We start from the raw sequence: 19,763 nt of genomic DNA on the forward strand, positions 1-19,763 counted from the left end.
TAAAGAGAGATGAAAACATCCATCTGTCCCTACTCCTCCAGGAGTTTTTGTAGTACTTGTATGAAGATTGTACCACAGTATTTAATGCTCGGGCTGGTTTGTAAAAATCGAAATTACATTCAGTTAAAATGCACTAAGGATTTCTTTCAAGCTTTTATTTTCTGTTTATTTTTGTTTTTATTTTTATTTTCTGCGTGGTTTAAGTGGCATTCACACAAAGGCACTTGAGTAAAAATCAGTTGTAAATGAAACCAAGATGCTTTGTTATCAGTGAAACTACATTCTGGACAGATTTAATGCACACAAATATCTCATGAATTACAGTATTCCAACACTCTGAAGCTGAAAATATTTTGTTAACCTATAATAATACAAAAATGTAATTCACAGTTTGAAGAATTTGAAACTGTCCAGACACAAAACCAAACAGTGTTGAGGATGTTACATACAAAATATTCTTTCATAACAAAGATAATAAAGACTGAATTCCCAGCCTGCGTTCCCTCTGTTATTCCTCCAGGTGAAGAGATCTCTCAGACAGTCGAGAAGGCCATCAGTGGAGTCTTCATGGGTCGTCTTATTGTCCATCCCAGTGTTAGTGGAGAGGAGAACATGATCAGTATGACTCTACCTGTCATTGTCACTCATTATCTGGACAACACCAATCAGTGGGATGCTGTTGGCATGGAGCGCCGTAATGATGCTGTTAACCATATCAAAACAGGTCAGCAGGACAGATATAACGAATCTGAAATAAAATCAAAAAGCACTCTCAAGCTCTCCTTACAGAAAGAAAATATATTTCCCTATATATGAATGATCGACTTATTAAATGATATAACAGTATATTTTAAAATATACAGAATAATATATTGTGTAAATATATTACAATATATTGAATAATACCTTATAATAATTCCTTATGAATTGCTGCTTTTCATATATTTAGTAATATATCATAATGTATGTATTTTATATTCAGGAATACACTTCATAATATAGATCATGCAGTATAAGCATAAATATATAGAGAGAAAGAGAGAGAAATCTATAATATGTCATATATTTCTTATATTTTACAATTAATAACATTATAAATGTTTCATATTTTTAAGCTAGCTAACAAAAGCACACCTGCATGTACTAAAGTGCTTCACAAGGAGACTATCATTGTGACATTATTTTTTTAATAAAGTAATTATAGTCTTAATGGCCAATTGTCAACCTACCCACAGGCTCTACTACACACAATGGTCACAATGGTGACCCCAAAAACTCACACATACCAGACAACCTTTTAAATTCCACAATTAATTTAACATTTACTCTCCTTTAACAGAAGCAAAGCATGCTGGGAACTAGAAATCTGCTGTCACTTATTCTGTGAATCTGTATGTGTACAATACATTTACATTGATTCATATGGGAAAATGTATGTGCAACATATGTTTACAGAGTAAAGGATAACACTTTATGAATATTACATGCAATGCTATTTTTGTCTTTTTCTAAATATTTACATGTATCAATATATAGCCATACATGGCCAATGCATATATTGCAGTGTATATTGAGCACTTGTTTCCCATATATGTATTATGTAATATATTGCATTATATTTTGCAGTATATTCCCATATATATATTTGTTCTGTAAGGGTCCCCTGAAAACATTTGATCAAAAGTAGAAAATATAGGTAATAAACAAAAATATTCTTTATTTATCTTTTTTTTATTTTTTATATTAAGGTTATCAGCGGCAGCTGAGCTTCCGTAAACCAGATGGATCCTATGCTGCCTTTATACAGAGGCCGAGCAGCACGTGGTAGGCTGAAGTCTTTTTTTTGTGTTTGTTTTGTTTCATGCCTGATTTTTCTTGTCTTACATATTTCATTTAGTATTGTTTTTAATAGAACAAATATGTATAACTTATTTATTTGATATCCTTCTGTTTGTCTGTTAAAGGCTGACCGCATATGTGGCTAAAGTCTTCACCATGGCCAGTGAATACATACTTATAGAGGAGAATATGATCTGCAGCGCCCTCAAGTGGCTGATTATCAACAAACAACTGGCAGACGGCTCCTTTAAAGAGGATTCAGCTGTAAGTTGAATGTGGCCTGTTTGTGTTCAGAAAATAATGATGCACAGAGCAGATGATCCAGAGATTTATTTCTCTGTGGTTGCTAGTAGTTATGCATAAAATAATAACTATAGTCAACTAAAGTAACACTTCACAGCCATGATAAAATGTTATATTATAGCAGTTTAACCAGCATCCTAAATATATTTTTAGTTTTAAACTCAGAGAAAAACTTTAGACAGCAGAATAAAAAATATTAGACATCCATTTTTTTTCTTTCTTTTTTGTTTTTATTAAAGATTTTTCATAAGGGGATGTGATTTTTCAACATTTCTGGTACTCCTAGAAGCAAAATTCACACCAAGATTTTGTGAGACCAGCAACGTTCATTATTGTACATAAATGTGCAAATTATTATTAAATGATTAAAACGCACATGATCTGATTGTTTTTGTAGTCTGTTTCTTTGTGCTTTATTCCAGGGTGACGTACAGGGCAAAGATGCTGATGCCTCTCTGACGGCTTTTGTTGTGATTGCCATGCAAGAGGGCAGATGGATCTGTGCTGGAGCAGTTGGTGTAAGTGAATTTGTTTCCCCTCCAGTGGCGGCTCGAGGATTTTAAAATAGAGCAGACACAGTAATTGTAGCATTCTGGGGATCTTCTCCCGACAATTTTTTTTATTTTTTTTATTAACTGCTTTAAAATGTCTTTTTGGATCATTTGTAGTCATAAAATGTAAAAAAACAACAAAAAAAAAAAAAAAAAAAAAAACGAAAATGACACATGCAGCAAGATATTATAGTATTATCAGTATACTGGTATTACAGTGGTTCTCGAATCTGATTGGCTGAGAGGTCTTTCCAGGCATGCAATATTCTATTTGAAAATTTGTTTAGACACTTTCAGAGATGCGAGCTCCAGATCGTCAGCAACTGTTCAGTGCTCATGTACCCACCGAGAACAGCTTCATCTCAGTCAGTCCTTCTGGAATTTTCCACTAGCTCTAGTGTCTAAACATGAGATATTCATTTTGGGTATATCAAAAGGGCAATTTTTGATCTTATTAATCTATTACTTGTTCAAGAGCTAATATATTTGGCTTAATGGCTATATTAATTTTCATAACTTTATATATACATTGAAATTAAATCCTGTACTAATTAGAGCGCTGCTTTTGTACGTTTGACTGAACTGTTGTTTGTGTTTATTCCCTATTTTACTTCTTATACTGTTATAATGGCTATTGTTGTTTATTTAAATATTATTGTTCAGTAAATAATATTTTATATAAATATCATGCTTACTTAATAGAACGTTCCATTGCAACACCGGCGCCCAGCAGCAGCCCTACGTTTCTGCCATTTTAGGGTGAAAGCGAGTCGGCATCCCACTAGTTTCTATGGCAATATCAGCTGCTTTGTTAAAAAAAAAAAAATATGTACATAATAGATAAAATCCAACCTGAATGATGACAACACAGAATAAAATACTATCACTAGTGATCATCAAATCCTTTTAACATTTTATTTTAAACACTTTGTGTTTAAATCTTCCTTTTTTTTTTTCTTTTCACAAAACCTTTGCTCTCTAGAAACCCAGTCAGTTTGGGTTAAAATTCAAGTTCAAGTATTAGCATTATAAACACTGAATTATTACCAACATATGAAATTAAATTAAGGACATGCATCAGAAAAATTGGGAATGTTGGACAATAAATATATGAATATAACAGCTTGATTTTGCAGTTTTGTCTAATGTCCGTTAAAGCAAAAGTGTCCAAAAGTGAGAATTATGGGATAACGGACACAGCAATGCATCATGTATTATAAGATCATTATGTTTGTAGCGTGATCCATTAAAACGTACAATAGGCCCTATATATTTCAATTCAGACCTAGTGATATATTATTATTACTACTTCACTAGGACTGAAATATATTGTTCGCTGCAAACATGATGATCTTAAATTTATTAATTTTTAATTTACTATTAATAAATGTTTAAAGTTGCATAAAATGGAAATACTCAATAAAGTAGGCTAACTACATTACCTCAGATGGTTGAATGTTTGGATTCCACAACTGGTAAAATAAAACATATATAAGACAATACAACATTTACTGTAGGAGCCATACAATTTACTGGTGACTTAATTTAAAAGCTGTTCTATTGAAATTCGCCGATTTTGGGTGCGTAAGATGTGAAGGATTCTATGGTCCAGTTAGTATTTTCACCCCATAATGGCGGCCGCGCTACCGGAGCGCAATCTAGTGGCTGTTAACCAAAAAGTATCAAACAAAGTATCATCTCTTGGGTTCTAAGCTCTTTGCTAGCGCTGTCATGGGAATGATGACAGCCTGATGTTAAAAGGACAAAGTCAAAGATCGCTTTCCTCCGCGGACATTCAAACTGATTTTTTGATTATAAATATAATATTGACCTGAAGAATATCAGCTAGCAGGTAATACACTTGCTCAGGCGATCTCTCTCTCATAATACTGTAATAACTGGCAGTACAATGAGTTTCACTGAAACGACTCAACGTTCCTTCGTTACTAGTTCTAAAGTGATGTTTTAGAATTAGTAATGATGGCTTTGTCTCAACTGTAAAACTGTCAACTTGAGATTTGAATCTGTAGTGGAAGGAAGTAGTTCCTCTTAGGTTTTTAAAGACAATCCATTGTTATTTACACATTTATACCATTGAACTGTTGTAGAAATGCAATATGACACAAGTAGCCGTGCAATATGGCTGTATATCAGCATGCTGCGATTACCTACGGCCGAGGCCGCTGACCCACCTAACAGAATTTTGAACGTTCTCTAAATATTCTCTATTGGTTCTGGGAACGTAAAAAATGTCCAGTTTTCTTGACGTTACAGGAACGTTTTTATAAGGTATAATGTTCCTAAAACATTTTTTCAACTTAATTTTGATCTAAAATTTAACATTCTAGGAACGTTGATTTGTAACATCCCAAGAACATGAAAATGTCCAGTTTCCTTAACGTTAGTAGAATGTTATTTAAAGGTTAGTATAATGTTCCTGAAACATTCTTTCAATCATTCAAACACCTGCTGTGAACAAACACTGAAAGAAAGAGAAATAAGAACACAAACTACAACTTTCTTCAGTCACAGCCTTAGATGAACTGAAGATAAAATACATTAAATCTCTGAAGATCTGATTAAACAACTCCACAAACAGCATTACCAGCTTCACTTATTACTAACCAGACTGACTTTATTTCTGTCACACGTCTACAGAAGTTCTTATTGAGAATTAACAGAAGTTGAGATGTTTCGTTTGAGGTCACCATCATGGAGGTTGGTGGTTGCTTTAGTTGAGCTCTTGAGCCCTGATTATTATAGAGTTGCTCCTTTATCAGCAATAGCATGTCTTCAGAAAACATTTCTGCATTGATAAAGCAGATCAACATGTCTGTTTCAATAACAGACAAATAACTTCATTAATGCAGTTATTTCAGGAATGTCATACTAACCTTTAAATAACATTCTACTAACGTTAAGGAAACATTTTCATGTTCTTGGAATGTTACAAATCAACGTTCCTAGAATGTTGAATTTTAGATCAAAATTAAGTTGAAAGAACGTTTTAGGAACATTATAAAAATGTTCCTGTAATGTCAAGAAAACTGGATAATTTTAACGTTCCCAGAACCAACACTGAATATTTAAAGAACGTTCATATAACAAAATTCTGTTAGCTGGGGATATACAGATATATCACATGTTCCACATTATTAAGCAAGTCACAGTTCTCATGCAATATGGGGAGGAAGAAAGATCTTTCTGAAGATGAAAAGCATGAAATGGTGCAATATTGTGCAAAAGGCATGAAAACAACTAATATTGTGTGAAACTGAATGGAGATTATCGAATTATCATATGATTTGTGAGTGATTTAGAGCACAGCAGAACTCGGTCAGATAAAGGCTTATTAATGAAAGTTCCTGTCAAAAAAATTAAATGTATTAAAAGGGCAGCTATAAAAAAGCCAGTGTTGAGCAGCAAACAGGTATTTGAAGCTGCTGTTGCCTCTGGAGTCTCAAGAAGCTCTCCATGCAGGCTGGCAGTTGTGCGTAAAGATGCATTTTAGCCACTCCAAACCAAAGCTCACAAAGAGAAACATTTACAGTGGGTTTAGAAATGCATGAAGACTCATTTTTAAATAGTTTTATTCACTGACTAATGCCGTATTACAATGGATGGTCTAAATGTATGGATTTCTGGATGGTTGGTGAATGGCCACCACGTTCCAACAAGACTGCGACGTCAGCAAGGAGCTGGTGGGTGAAGATTTGGACTGGAATACTGGGAAGTGAGATAGAGGGTATTAAAATGACTTTTGCAAGATATGTAGAGTTCATAACTGGCCATTTTCAGCTATGATATACAAAGGAGGATAGTGCCTTCTGAAATACAATGCATTATGCACTATCCCATGCGGCAAAAAAACACCACAGCAATAAAACTGTTTGAAAATGTATTTCTAAACCCACTGTAAATGTTTCTCTTTGTGAGGTTTGGTTAATGGTGGCTGAAATGCATCTTTACGCACAACTACCTGCCTGCATGGAGAGCTTCTTGAGACTCCAGAGACACCAGCAGCTTCAAATACCTGTTTGCTGCTCAACACTGGCTTTTTTATAGCTACCCTTTTAATACAATAAATTTTTTTGACAGGAACTTTCCTCAATAAGCCTTTATCTGACCGAGTTCTGCTATGCTCTAAATCACTCACAAATCTTATGATAATTCGATAATCTCCATTCAGTTTCACACAATATTAGTTGTTTTCATGCCTTTTGCACAACATTGCACCATTTCATGCTTTTTATCTTCAAAAAGATCTTTCTTCCTCCCCATATTGCATGAGAACTGTGACTTGCTTAATAATGTGGAACAACCTCTAAGTAGGGTTTCCATAGACCTGGCAAATTATTTTGTCTGAGATTGATACCAGTTATCTAAAAAGACATGGATAAATAAACAAACAAACATTTTCTTAGAAAAAACCCAAATCTGAATGTTTATTGTACTGAAATCTTACTGATATGTCAATTGCATAATAATTTGGAACGCAGTGTTCAGTCAAACCAAAAATTATTCAGACACTAGATATAATTTTTGATATATTTTTTTTTCTAGTGGGTGCCGGACACTATAGTGCATTTATGTAAGTGAGGATAGCAAAGTAAAGTAAACTGTGACATATTATACCCAAAAATTCTTCATACAGTGGACTACCAGTAAAACTGATAAAAATTTGTGACCAAAAATTATTCAGACACTTTGACCTGACCATGTTTTGCTGAAGTGTTATCTGACATAATTAAGATTTTTTTTTCTGACACAGTTTAACTCTTAAAAAAAAGTGGTAATAAAATATAAAATGTATATGTATGACTTCATTAGTCTAAAACCTTTTTTCTAACATTCAACTATATAATTTATGGACCCTTATGACAAAGTTAATCTAAAGAATTGTAACCTGTGCCAATGCATTGATGAAATTAAAAATTGGATGTGCCTAAACTTCCTTCAGTTAAACAAAGACAAAAACTGAAGTCATTGTGTTTGGAAACAAAGATGAAGTTCTCAAAGTGAACATGTACCTTCACTCTAGGGGTCAAACAACTAAAAATCAAGTCAGGAATCTTGGTGTGATTTTGGAGTCAGACCTGAGTTTCAGTAGCCATGTAAAGACAATAACTAAATCAGCATATTATCATCTCAAAAATATTGCAAGAATTAGATGCTTTGTCTCCAGTCAAGACTTAGAGAAACTTGTTCATGCTTTCATCACCAGCAGGGTGGATTATTGTAATGGGCTCCTCACTGGTCTTCCCAAAAAGACCATAAGACAGCTGCAGCTCGTACAAAATGCTGCTGCCAGGATTCTGAGCAGAACCAGAAAACATGAACACATCACACCAGTCCTCAGGTCCTTGCACTGGCTTCCAGTTGCATTTAGAATTGATTTTAAAGTACTGTTACTCGTTTATAAATCACTCAATGGCCTAGGACCCCAATACATTGCAGATATGCTCATAGAATATAAACCTAACAGATCACTCAGATCATCAGGATCAAGTCATTTAGAAATACCAAGGGTTCACTCAAAGCAAGGAGAGTCTGCTTTTAGCTTTTACGCCAGCCGCAGCTGGAACCAGCTTCCAGAAGAGATCAGGTGTGCTCCAACAGTAGCCACATTCAAATCCAGACTCAAACACATCTTTTTATCTATGCATTTGCTGATTGAGCACTGTGCTATGTCCGAACTGTTTGCATTTTATTTTATATGTATTATGTTTTTATTATTTTAATTCATTTTCCTGTTTTTATTTCATTTTTAATGTATTTTATATCATTTATGCATCATCTTGTTATTAATGACTTTTAATGCAGTTTAAATATTGCTGTCTGGTTGAAAGAGCTGGGAGAATTAGGAAGAAAGCATTTGTGATTAGGTAAATTTGGATAAGGGGACAAACCATGGGGAAATTTGAGCTGTGGTGCATGGTTAAGATATCTCTGGATTACAGTCAGGACACTTTCCAAAGGGGGAAATTTGAACTACGTTGCATAGATAAGATATCTCCGGAAGGGGGATTAGGGCTGTGTGACGCAGTTTGAGGTGTCTTGGCAAAAGGGGAGATTGAAACTGTGTTTATCAGTTTGAAGTGCCTTAACAGGTAGCGGTCCTGTCGTGTGAGGAAGATCCATTCTGATCCGCTCTGATGGATAGATCTGTTTAGATCCACTCTGACGGACAACAACAATAACAACAAAAAAACTCCCTAAGACTTCCTAGCTCATCCATCCAGTAGCAAAATTCTCTGTTTTTACTGTTATTTCTATTGCTTATGTTCTGTTTTTATTATTCGTCTTTATGTAAAGCACTTTGAATTACCATTGTGTATGAAATGTGCTATACATATAAAATTGCCTTGCCTTGCCTTGACTAATTGGTGAAATCATACAGGTAACAACATAAATTTACCTTTAACAGTTAGTCAATTATGGTATACTGTATGTTGTATGTAAATGTAAGAACATTTATCCTCTCTCACACACTTTTATAGAGTCTACAAGAAAGTATCAGGAAGGCTGTTGTCTTCTTAGAAGGTCGACTTCCACAACTGACCAATCCTTACGCTGTTGCGATGACGTCCTACGCCCTGGCCAATGCTGACAAACTCGATAAAGACATCTTGATGAAACATTCCTCCCAAGGAGAAGGTCAGTGACAAATCATCAAAAAGTGTTGTGCTTTAATTCTAACCCAAACCCAAAGTGTAAATAATGGAAGAATTATCAAAGTATTGTGGTGTAATGATAGCTGCCTGTTGGTGTCAATAATAGTAATGGAACAAATAGAGAGGCAACAGCAACACACTCTTGTTTCTATTCCTGATTTGTGTTTGAATCAGCCGGCAGGTCTTGGACTGTCACTGGACAGCCTTATCACTCACTAGAGGCGACGGCCTATGCTGTGCTGGCGCTTGTGAAGGCCAAAGACTTCGATAAAGCAGGAGAGGCAGTGCGCTGGCTGCGCAGACAACAGTCTCATTATGGCGGTTCTGGCACCACACAGGTACACTAACATCTCATCATTTTACTGTGGTAAACAGGTGTAGAATGTGTCTTTGAAAGCTTTTCTGTGCTTTCTAGGCGACCATCATGGTGTTCCAGGCCGTGGCAGAGTATCGCACACAAGTGAAGGACCAACAAAACTTCAATCTGGACGTGGAGCTGGCAGTGGCAGGAAGAAGAAGACCTGTCAGATTTACTTTTAATAGAAAAAATGTGCATCTTGCACTGTCAGACAAGGTGAGGAATAACTCATCTATCTGCTTCAAATTATGTGCTGCGTATGTCAGTTGGATGATTTTGTTGTATTATGGGAGTTTTGTTATTCATCATCTATCATTTATAATCGTCTATGTTGATAGTTTTGTGTTTACTCTGTTACATCATGGATTTGATTATTCTGATGATATTCACTCAACAGGTGGAGATCAACGAGGACTTCAATGTGACGGCTAGAGGAACTGGATCAGCGACTCTCTCTGTGAGTGTTCATGAGCGTTTACACGGTCAACAGCGAGATTAAAACAAGCGTATATACATCTAATGTGCTGTTTTCAGGTTTTGACGCTGTACTACGCCAGACCTGTTGAGAAGAAGTCTGACTGTACATTATTTGATCTGACTGTTAAAATGGAAAAAGACCCTAAAAGTAAGACTGACAAGAGTTCATGCACTTTCCATACATTTAAAGCTAAAATTAAATCTGCAAAAAACCTAAATGTGTGTTGTTGTTTTTATTTTAATTATCTTTTTTTTTTTTCACTTTAGCAAAACAAGGAGCCCTTGAAACTTACAAGCTCTCTATGGATTTCTTGTATGTGAACCAATTTCCAGTAATACTATTTTACAGTGTCATTGTTACATGTTGTTATTATATTAATAACTATTAATTATATTATATAATTACATGCAACTAACCCTAAACCAAAATAAACCCTACACTTGACCCTATTATAAGTTCATATAGTTAATTAATATTATTCAGTACTTACATTTATAATTACAGTGTAACAAAGACACCTTAAAATAAAGTGTAACCAAATTTCCTAATATATTTATTTTTATGTCAAGAAACCATTTTGATTTGTAATTAATCAGCATGTGCTCATTTAGGTTGTTTTCACACTTGGTTTGTTTGATCTTGCGCTACATTTTTCCACAATGCAGATGCAACTTGCTCTTCAAAGACAGATAATCCAGAGACGAGCAGCTCTGTGTTATACTACAATATAATAATTCTGACATCAAATGGACTCGGGTTCGCACCAAGAGCTCTAGTGTGAAAACGGCCTTAAACGCAGAATCAGTAGATGAAGCAAACCTGAAGACCTACGAAACCTGTTAATAAAATCTGCTCTTGATCTGTCTATGTTTACAGCTACAAAAGAGATGAAACCGATGCCACCATGACTATTCTGGACATTGGCATACCGACAGGATTTAGGGTGGAAAGCAAAGATCTTGAAGAGGTATCATTTTGATAAACTGATGAAGTGTTGCCTCACATTTACAGTATGAATAAATTATTCCATTCTAGAAACAAAAACTCACAAGCCTTGTGGAGCGTCTCAGTTCTAGTAGCATAAATGTGAATAGAAGAGGAATCTAATAAACATCTACAGACATTTTGATCATTTCATGTATTGATTTTTACTTCTTGTTTTCTTGTCCTCAGTTGTCCACAGGGAAGGAGAGATACATTCAGAAATTTGAGATGGACAAAATGCTGTCAGAGCGAGGATCCCTCATCCTCCACTTAGATAAGGTATTTCAACAGACTGAGTTGCCTGATCATTTCATCTCATTTTCTTTTGATCTGGAAACATGAGCTTTGCTTCATATATGTGGATCAGACAAGTCATTTGGTGATGTCACTTTGTAGGAGAGACTAAGTGTCTGCGTCATACCTTTAGACCAGGGGTAAGCAAGTTTGGTCCTAGAGAGCCACTGTAGCTCCAACCTTAATCAAACACACCTGAACAAGCTCTTCAGGATCACTACAGGCAGCTGAAGGTTTTTTTTCAGGGTTGGAGCTAAACTCTGTAGGACAGCGGCTCTCTAGGACTGAACTTGCCTACCCCGCTATAGACTAAACACGTAAATGAACGGCAAGAACACATTAAAAGTCTTCTGTTTTCAGTTAAAATGGCCCCTAAGTTAATAATTTATGATTTTTACAATGGAAGTGATTCAATCAAAAACTTACTTTAGCTCAATAATAACTTTTTCCTAGAGCTGCTGTAAAGCAAAAGCAATGTCTGTCCATTCATTTTCCTATTATCACTGTGAAGCTGCTTTGAAACAATCTGTAAAAAGTGCTTTATAAATGAAGATGACTTGACTTGTCTATTTCTATAAGGTATTGTTGAGTTCTTGATTCTGATTGGCTGACAGATGTTCTAAAGTGCTCATTAATATCCAGTAACTGCATGATCATGTGGTTCTTTTTCACTGCTTATTCACCTTTGTATAAGAGCCACATTTCACTCTATATTCTAAGCACAACAAGTAGGGTACAACGGGGCTAAAGGCGCTTTTGATTTTATTTTCCTCTAAACCACTAGATGGCACAAAAACTTGCTGCAGCACTTTCCTAAATATCCGCTTTTCAAAATGTACGTGCAAATTTATCTGATCCAAAGTTGATTCTGAGGTAGTTTCATCTAATATTTGATGTTTTTTTTTTTTTTTAATGTTGTTGATTTAAGTAGCAAATGAGAATCTATTAAATTAATGTTTGTTGGTCTTCTTAATGATTTTCAGTTTTGTTCAAGGTAATTCAAGCAAATCTTTCAATAACGGAAGAATATGTAAAAGTATGGCATTTGGGTTAAAAAGCGCCCCTGCGTTTGGGGCAAAAGGCACAATAATTAACATGATAATAATTAGCTGACTGACTTTTCCATTTGTTGACATTAGATTCAGATGGCAAATATCATATATCAAACTGGGTATCCATCTAAGAGATAATACCCATATTTAATGAAACAAACATATTTAAAAATATTATCATATTATATCATAATAAAATATAATGTATTGTTACTACTGTAAATCTATATTTAATATTAAGGGATCTCCTTCAATTCTTTCAGAATCTTTACTTTTTAAAGTAATTTTGTTTCTGCATTTTTAAAATATATTTTTATATTAACACAGGCCTATTTTAATGACAGTATATTTATTGAACAAAAATCAGTTCTTTTATTGATCAAAATAAACAGAAAATACTACAAACTTCGCTAAAGTGATTCTTTTGAACAAGTATTAACCTAGACATTATTAATACCATATTATTTCAGCTAAAGTATTTGTATGAATACTGTGTGCCCCATGTGTGGGGTAAAAGGCCCCCCCACCATCTCATACATTTATAATATTTTATACAAAATTAACCACTTTTATGATTTACTTTCACACAAAATCTGTTGCTCCATCAATGTTCAATACAAATATATATATATATTTTTTTCCTGCAATCATACACTTTGAGAGTAGTGAAAAGCACATTTTTTCTTAAGGTGTGACTTTAGCCTCGTTGTACCCTATATGTAATATATATCTTATGGCTGTAATGAATTTACATTTTACTTTGTTTTCTGTCAGCTATGCAACATGCTGCTGTCTTTGCAGTGTAAATACATCTATAAGTTTTTTTTTTTTTTTTTTTTTTTTTTTAAATCCATATTATTTGTTGCTTGTGCAAATGTTAACACAGGCCATTTCCAGTGTACAGTATGATATGCAATCATAAGTTTGCTTTGGTTTCTCTATTTTTAGGTTTTGCGTAAAGAACCACAAACAATTTCCTTCAGGATGCACAAGATGTTTAACGTCGGTCTGCTTCAACCTGCTGCAGTCACAATATATGAATATTACTCACCCAGTAAGCTATTGCTGCACGTGCACAAACACATTAAACTAGAGCTCTCAAATTAACATGGTCATTTAGTGTTTTTAATAATGGCAGACATTAATTATGACAGTGATTATCTGTTAAGGATATTGCGGTCATCTTTTGTTAAACTTGTGTGTTTCAGACGCTCGCTGTACAAAGTTCTTCCACCCTGAAAGGAGAGATGGCGCTCTATACAGACTGTGTAAGGGAGATTTGTGCCTGTGTGCAGAAGGTATTGTGTTATTCCCTGTACACTGTAAAAAAAAATCCCGTTAAAAAACAGTAAATTTCTGGCAGCAGGGGCGCCAGAAAATGTCCGTTTAAAAACAGAAAAATACTGTCAGAAAAAAAGCATAGATAAACTGTAAAAAAGTCCTGTGAAAAGACAGTAATTTTCTGGCAGGATGGGTGCCAAAAAAATACCATAAAATAACTGTTATTTTAAGACATTTAATAAGACATTTATTTTCCGTTATTTTTCTGGCACCCCTGCTGCCAGAAAATGACCGTCTTTTTACGGGATTTTTTTATTGTAAAGAACTCGTGCTGAAATAACACAGGGTTTATAATGTAACGTATCAATAGCACAACACAGTCGTTGGATTCAAATGACGTTAGTCCATAATGCACACAAAACAACCAACAAATATCCATCATCAGATAGATTTTGTTTTAGCTTTCTTTACTACTACAAACATGTTTAACAAACACACTTTCACAGCAGTCAGAAAAGACAAAAGAATATTAAGAGTGAAGAGCACAACTAATGGAACAACTATTCACCATTATGGTGACTTCAAATGAAACACATTAGAGTTAAACCTCTGCTAATTCTCAGTAACAACCTTTGTTGATGTCTAACATAAAGTCAATCTGGTTAGTAATAAGTGAAGCTGGGGATGCTGTTTGCAGTGGCGTAAATTAATATGATAGTTTTTTCCTTACATCTGCTATAATACAATATGCCATTAGTCCCGAGAGTATGTTAATATTAGTTAAATTATATTAGTTGAATTAGTTAATAAATACGAGGATCCGCAACTCATATCAGATTGTCCTGATGGACTAGTGGCAGCATTATTGTTTAACGTGTAAGAGGTTCTGGGTTCGAACCCAGCCATGTACGATTTTTTTTTTTTTTCTCATTAAAACCAAAGATGTTCATTAAGAGTCTTCTGACATCTCAGTGTGAAAGATAAACTTTGGAAAATGCTGGAACAATAATGTGGTCTAAGAACATCTCAAAATTAAAACGAAGTTTTCAAATGTGTCCAGATTAATGTAGATAGAGAGAGTAGATAGATAATGTAGAGAGAGAGTTTCATAACTGTTTTGATGTATGAAATTAACTGCTGGTTTCGTACCTCTGAAAGAGATCCAGCGTTGCTCCTTGGCCTATATTTCAGTCTAAACATAAGTTTTATGAAATTTAATTACATTCAAATTTTCCATCCTTTTGGATTACATAGTTTTTACGTAAACAAACTAATAAACTTAATGTGATTCATATTTGTAAGTCATATGTAAATGAAATAGGTAAGATTTATCTAATAGTATGAGGAAAAATGCCACCATCGTGGAGATGAGGGTTTGCTTTAGTTGAGCTCTTGACCCTTAACTATTTTATATTAGATTTTGTTTGGGTTGTTATAACAGCTAATCAAGCAAAGAAAAAAGATGATCAGTTGATGTTGGTTATATTTTCACATAATCATTATTTGATCTGAGCTCATTTAGAGCTCAATCTCTGAGTTAGATTTACATTATTGATTACAGCAGCACTGTGGTTCTACAGGAGAAGCTTTTTCCATATAATCTGAAAGATTTAACTAAAGTTGTTCAGATTAAAAAAAAAAAAAACTTCCTTTGTTGAGAGACACAGACATCAAGAATCAGTCTGTGAATCTCAACAGTGGTGACCATCAAAAAGCATGTTGCAGTGCATTCTGGGAGCCACCAATCAAAATTCAGAACAACTTATTTGAAATCCTTTGGATTATACTGAAAAAGCTGATCTTATGCTGTAGAATCACAGTTCTGCTGTAATCAATAACGTAAATTTAACTCAGAGATTGGGCTCTAAATGAGTTCAATGATTCAGGTCAAATAATGATTATGTGAAAACATAACCAACACCACCTGATCAACTTTTCTGTTTGTTTGACTAGCTGTTTCAACAGCCCAAACAAAATCTAACATTAAAAAGTCAAGGGTCAAGAGCTCAACTAAAGCAAACCCTCATCTCCATGATGGTGGCTTAAAGGTGCCCTAGAATCAGAATTTGAATTTACCTTGGCATAGTTGAATAACAAGAGTTCAGTACATGGAAAAGACATACATTGAGTTTCAAACCCCATTGTTTCCTCCTTCTTATGTAAATCTCATTTGTTTAAAAGACTTCCAGAAAACACTCGGATCTCAACATAACACCGACTGTTACGTAACAGTCGGGATCATTAATATGTATGACCCCAATATTTGCATAACGCCAGCCCATTCGACGCATTAGACAAGGAAAGGCAGTATTAACGTCTGGATCTGTGCACAGACAAGGTAAGGAAGAAAGAACAACAGCGAAAAATGGCAGATGGAGCAATAATAACTGACATGATCCATGATAACATGATATTTTTAGTGATATTTGTAAATTGTCTTTCTAAATGTTTCGTTAGCATGTTGCTAATGTACTGTTAAATGTGGTTAAAGTTACCATCGTTTCTTACTGTATTCACGGAGACGAGAGTCGTTGCTATTTTCATTTTTAAACACTTGCAGTCTGTATAATTCATAAACACAACTTCATTCTTTATAAATCTCTCCAACAGTGTGTAATGTTAGCTTTAGCCACGGAACATAGCCTCAAACTCATAGAGAATCAAACGTAACCATCTAAATAAATACTTTACTCACATAATTCGAAGCATGCATACAGCATGCATGACGAACATCTTGTAAAGATCCATTTGAGGGTTATATTAGCTGTGTGAACTTTGTTTATGCGATGTATATATAGTCGAGAGCTCGTGGGGCAGAGGGAGTGCATCTCTTAAAGGGGCCGTGCTGAAAAAATCAGTGCATAGTTAATGATGCCCCAAAATAGGCAGTTAAAAAAATTAATTTAAAAAAATCTATGGGGTATTTTGAGCTGAAACTTCACAGACACATTCAGGGGACACCTTAGACTTATATTACATCTTGTAAAAAAACAATCTAGGGCACCTTTAAAAATTGTGATTTTCTCCTTTGGTGATTCTGCTTGTTATCATCAGGTGTCTTCAATAATGGTCAATTATCACTCAATGTATCACTTAATTATCTCATTAACTCTGACACTGCTTCAATGGTACTTTAACTCAGTAGTGCGCAAACACATGAACACTAAGCAGTGTTATATAGCCTGGGCATTTTTCCGCATACTATTAGATAAATCTTACCTATTTCATTTACATAAGACTTATGAATATGAATCACATTAAGTTTATTAGTTTGTTTATGTAAAAACTATGTAATCCAAATGGATGGAAAATTTGAATGTAATTCAATTACATAAAACTTAAGTTCAGACTGAAATATTTTTTGAGTGAACATATAATAATAGAGAGAAGTTTAGAAAATGTGTGTTTTACCTGCTTATTTTCGCTTCACGTCCACGAGCAGCAGCAATCCTAAAGGTCGAGTGACTCCAGTCAGCTCCGCTGCTCCACCGTGTGCTTTGAAGAGACTGTATCCTTGCGCCGGGCGGGAATTCCTTCATTTCGATATTTAGACTCTACATTGTTGAAATGTCCGCGTATTTCAACAAAGAATGTATGATTATATTATATTACGAGATGATATTAGGAAAAGAAATTTGTTACGAAACGAAACATTGAACGCAGCAGAACTACTTACAAGCGGAACAGTCAGAGTAGTGATTAAGTCCAATAAAAAACGGAAATTTTATGTTATTTCACAGTTACATGTTTTTCCACATTATTTTACAGCAGATATATAAATTTACATTATATTTCTGTGATTTTACAGAATATTCAAAATACAGAAAAAATTTGTAAAATATTAATCAACATTTTATGTAAAATTACACATTATTCTGTAAAAATACAAAACATTTATTTTGAAAAACAGAAATTTAATGTAATACTAAAATACATGCAATTCCCTGTAAATTTAATAGTGGAAATTAAATTACAGCAAATATCAGTAAAACAACAGGCATTTCAGTGTATAATGACAAAACGGGAAAAATCTGTAAAAAAAATACAGACCATTACCTGTAAATTTACATTTATTTTTAACAGTGTACGTTTATTCCTCCCACAGATATTTTTTTTTTTCCAAAGCAGCTTATAAATGAGAAACATCACAAGCGATTCGCCATAAGAGCCAAAAAGTTTTTAATGAAACAGTTTATATTGTCTTTTACTTCATTCTTTATGTGATCAAATGCACATCTGGAGATGTGTAGATTTTTTTTTTTTTTTTTTTTTTTTTTTGACTTTTTATGAATGGGGAAAAGCTTGTTGTTGGGTCTGTTATGAATGTGTGTGTCTCAACACAGAAAACTGCAGTTTCCAGAAGAAGCATCAGGTCAGTGAGGAGGAGCGTTTGAATAGAGCCTGTGAATCTGGCACAGATTATGGTAAACACATGTTCTCTATTCTAATCCAATGAGATCCAGTCTCACAGCTGATGCTGATAACAATATAACATGTATCTTTGACAGTTTATATAGTCACAGTATTGGATATGGATCTGGTACAGGACTCTGCCATTTACAACATGAAGGTGGAGCAGGTGCTGAAAGAAGGTACGGTTCATTATTCCCTTGTGTCCATCAAAGTATATTGAAATACACTCATAAACTGTGGCTGACGTTTGGATGTATTAGAATAATTGTTTCCTGTTCTGTCTTGTAGGCACTACTGAGGAAGTTGAGGGGAAAGTGAGACCATTTTTGGCTCATACCAAATGCAGAGAGCATTTGGGATTGGAACAAGGCAAGTCGTACCTCATCATGGGCAAATTCTCTGACCTGTCACAGCTAGGAGGAAGGTAAGCGTTTGTACTTCCTACAGGATTCTGCTTTTGCACAGAAGGACACACTACCCGGTTCAGGATGCAACACATAAACTTCATACAGACGAGTGTGTGATATTATCTAGAGCGCTGTCACTCATTTCTCTCACTATACGAGGAAAGACTGAATTCATTCACACAGAATTGCTTTATAAATCATTTGTTAGACAGATGAAAAGTGAATCAAACTTGGGTAAAATATCAAGAATTGTGTATTTAATGTCACCATGTTTTGAAAGTGTTTTCTGTTGTTTTAGTCTGCAGTACATCTTTGAAGAGCGGACCTGGGTTGAATACTGGCCCACAACAGAGGAAAGCCAAACTCCACAATACAGAGATCAGTACATCGGCATCTCTGCTCTCCAGAATAGCCTCTTGAAAAAAATATGTTAAACATAATTAATGAATTGTGCTCAAAAGTTTACATACAACTTTACCAAAATAAGAGGGATCATAAAAATTGCATGTTATTTTTTAGTACTGTCCTAAATAATCTATTTCAGTAAGTTGTTACTCAGTTGTTTTCTCTTTTGAACATTAAAATTTCAACATATACGTCACTCATGTGAGATCTGGTTTTGAAATAGGTTTTTTTTTTTTTTTACAAACCACATTCAACAACATAAAAATGAAATAACGTTTACATTTCAGAAAGAAATGTGGAAAATGAAAAACATGTTAAAAAACATCAACATGAAATCAAAATTGACTCTTTTTTAAATGACTAATGCAGTATTTATTATAAATGGTTTATTTGTGCACATCATTATTGTTATTAAATTCATGTGCCTCATAAATAACTTCCCCTCCCTCTGGCAGCGACATCTCTTTCTCTGATGAGGTGTTTACTGGCAAAACCTGTCGCTCAAATAAGATCGACCAATAGAAAACCACAACAAGACTTTTTACTATGGATATACACTATGGATTGATTTCTGAAGGATCATGTGACACTGAAGATTGGAGTAATGATGCTGAAAATTCAGCTTTGATCACAGGAATAAATTACACTTTACTGTAAATTGACATAGAAAACAGCTGATTTAAATTGGAGTAATATTTCACAATAATACTGTTTTTGTTTGTAT

The 19,763-nt window shown here is 34.4% G+C and overlaps 2 protein-coding genes across 2 annotated transcripts in view; one reads left to right on the plus strand and one right to left on the minus strand.

The window, feature by feature from the left end:
• LOC125271388 (complement C3-like) overlaps positions 1 to 19,235 on the plus strand; it is a 44,662-nt gene extending 25,427 nt beyond the window's left edge. The window contains exons 23-40 of the mRNA XM_048195470.1: positions 521 to 724; positions 1,749 to 1,824; positions 1,965 to 2,103; positions 2,565 to 2,660; positions 9,194 to 9,350; positions 9,542 to 9,705; positions 9,783 to 9,941; positions 10,123 to 10,182; positions 10,260 to 10,350; positions 10,470 to 10,515; positions 11,080 to 11,170; positions 11,377 to 11,466; positions 13,482 to 13,587; positions 13,742 to 13,831; positions 18,158 to 18,238; positions 18,323 to 18,406; positions 18,516 to 18,651; positions 18,933 to 19,235. Coding sequence (XP_048051427.1) covers positions 521 to 724; positions 1,749 to 1,824; positions 1,965 to 2,103; positions 2,565 to 2,660; positions 9,194 to 9,350; positions 9,542 to 9,705; positions 9,783 to 9,941; positions 10,123 to 10,182; positions 10,260 to 10,350; positions 10,470 to 10,515; positions 11,080 to 11,170; positions 11,377 to 11,466; positions 13,482 to 13,587; positions 13,742 to 13,831; positions 18,158 to 18,238; positions 18,323 to 18,406; positions 18,516 to 18,651; positions 18,933 to 19,068 — 2,006 coding nt within the window. The 3' untranslated portion in view covers positions 19,069 to 19,235. The remainder of the gene's footprint in view (positions 1 to 520; positions 725 to 1,748; positions 1,825 to 1,964; positions 2,104 to 2,564; positions 2,661 to 9,193; positions 9,351 to 9,541; positions 9,706 to 9,782; positions 9,942 to 10,122; positions 10,183 to 10,259; positions 10,351 to 10,469; positions 10,516 to 11,079; positions 11,171 to 11,376; positions 11,467 to 13,481; positions 13,588 to 13,741; positions 13,832 to 18,157; positions 18,239 to 18,322; positions 18,407 to 18,515; positions 18,652 to 18,932) is intronic.
• Positions 1 to 19,763, minus strand: part of LOC125271359 (complement C3-like) — a 731,185-nt gene that overhangs the window by 302,571 nt on the left and 408,851 nt on the right. The gene's annotated exons all lie outside the window — the stretch shown is intronic.

This window comes from Megalobrama amblycephala, linkage group LG7 (genome assembly GCF_018812025.1).
Source record: "Megalobrama amblycephala isolate DHTTF-2021 linkage group LG7, ASM1881202v1, whole genome shotgun sequence".
In the NCBI taxonomy this organism is placed as follows: Eukaryota; Metazoa; Chordata; class Actinopteri; order Cypriniformes; family Xenocyprididae; genus Megalobrama; species Megalobrama amblycephala.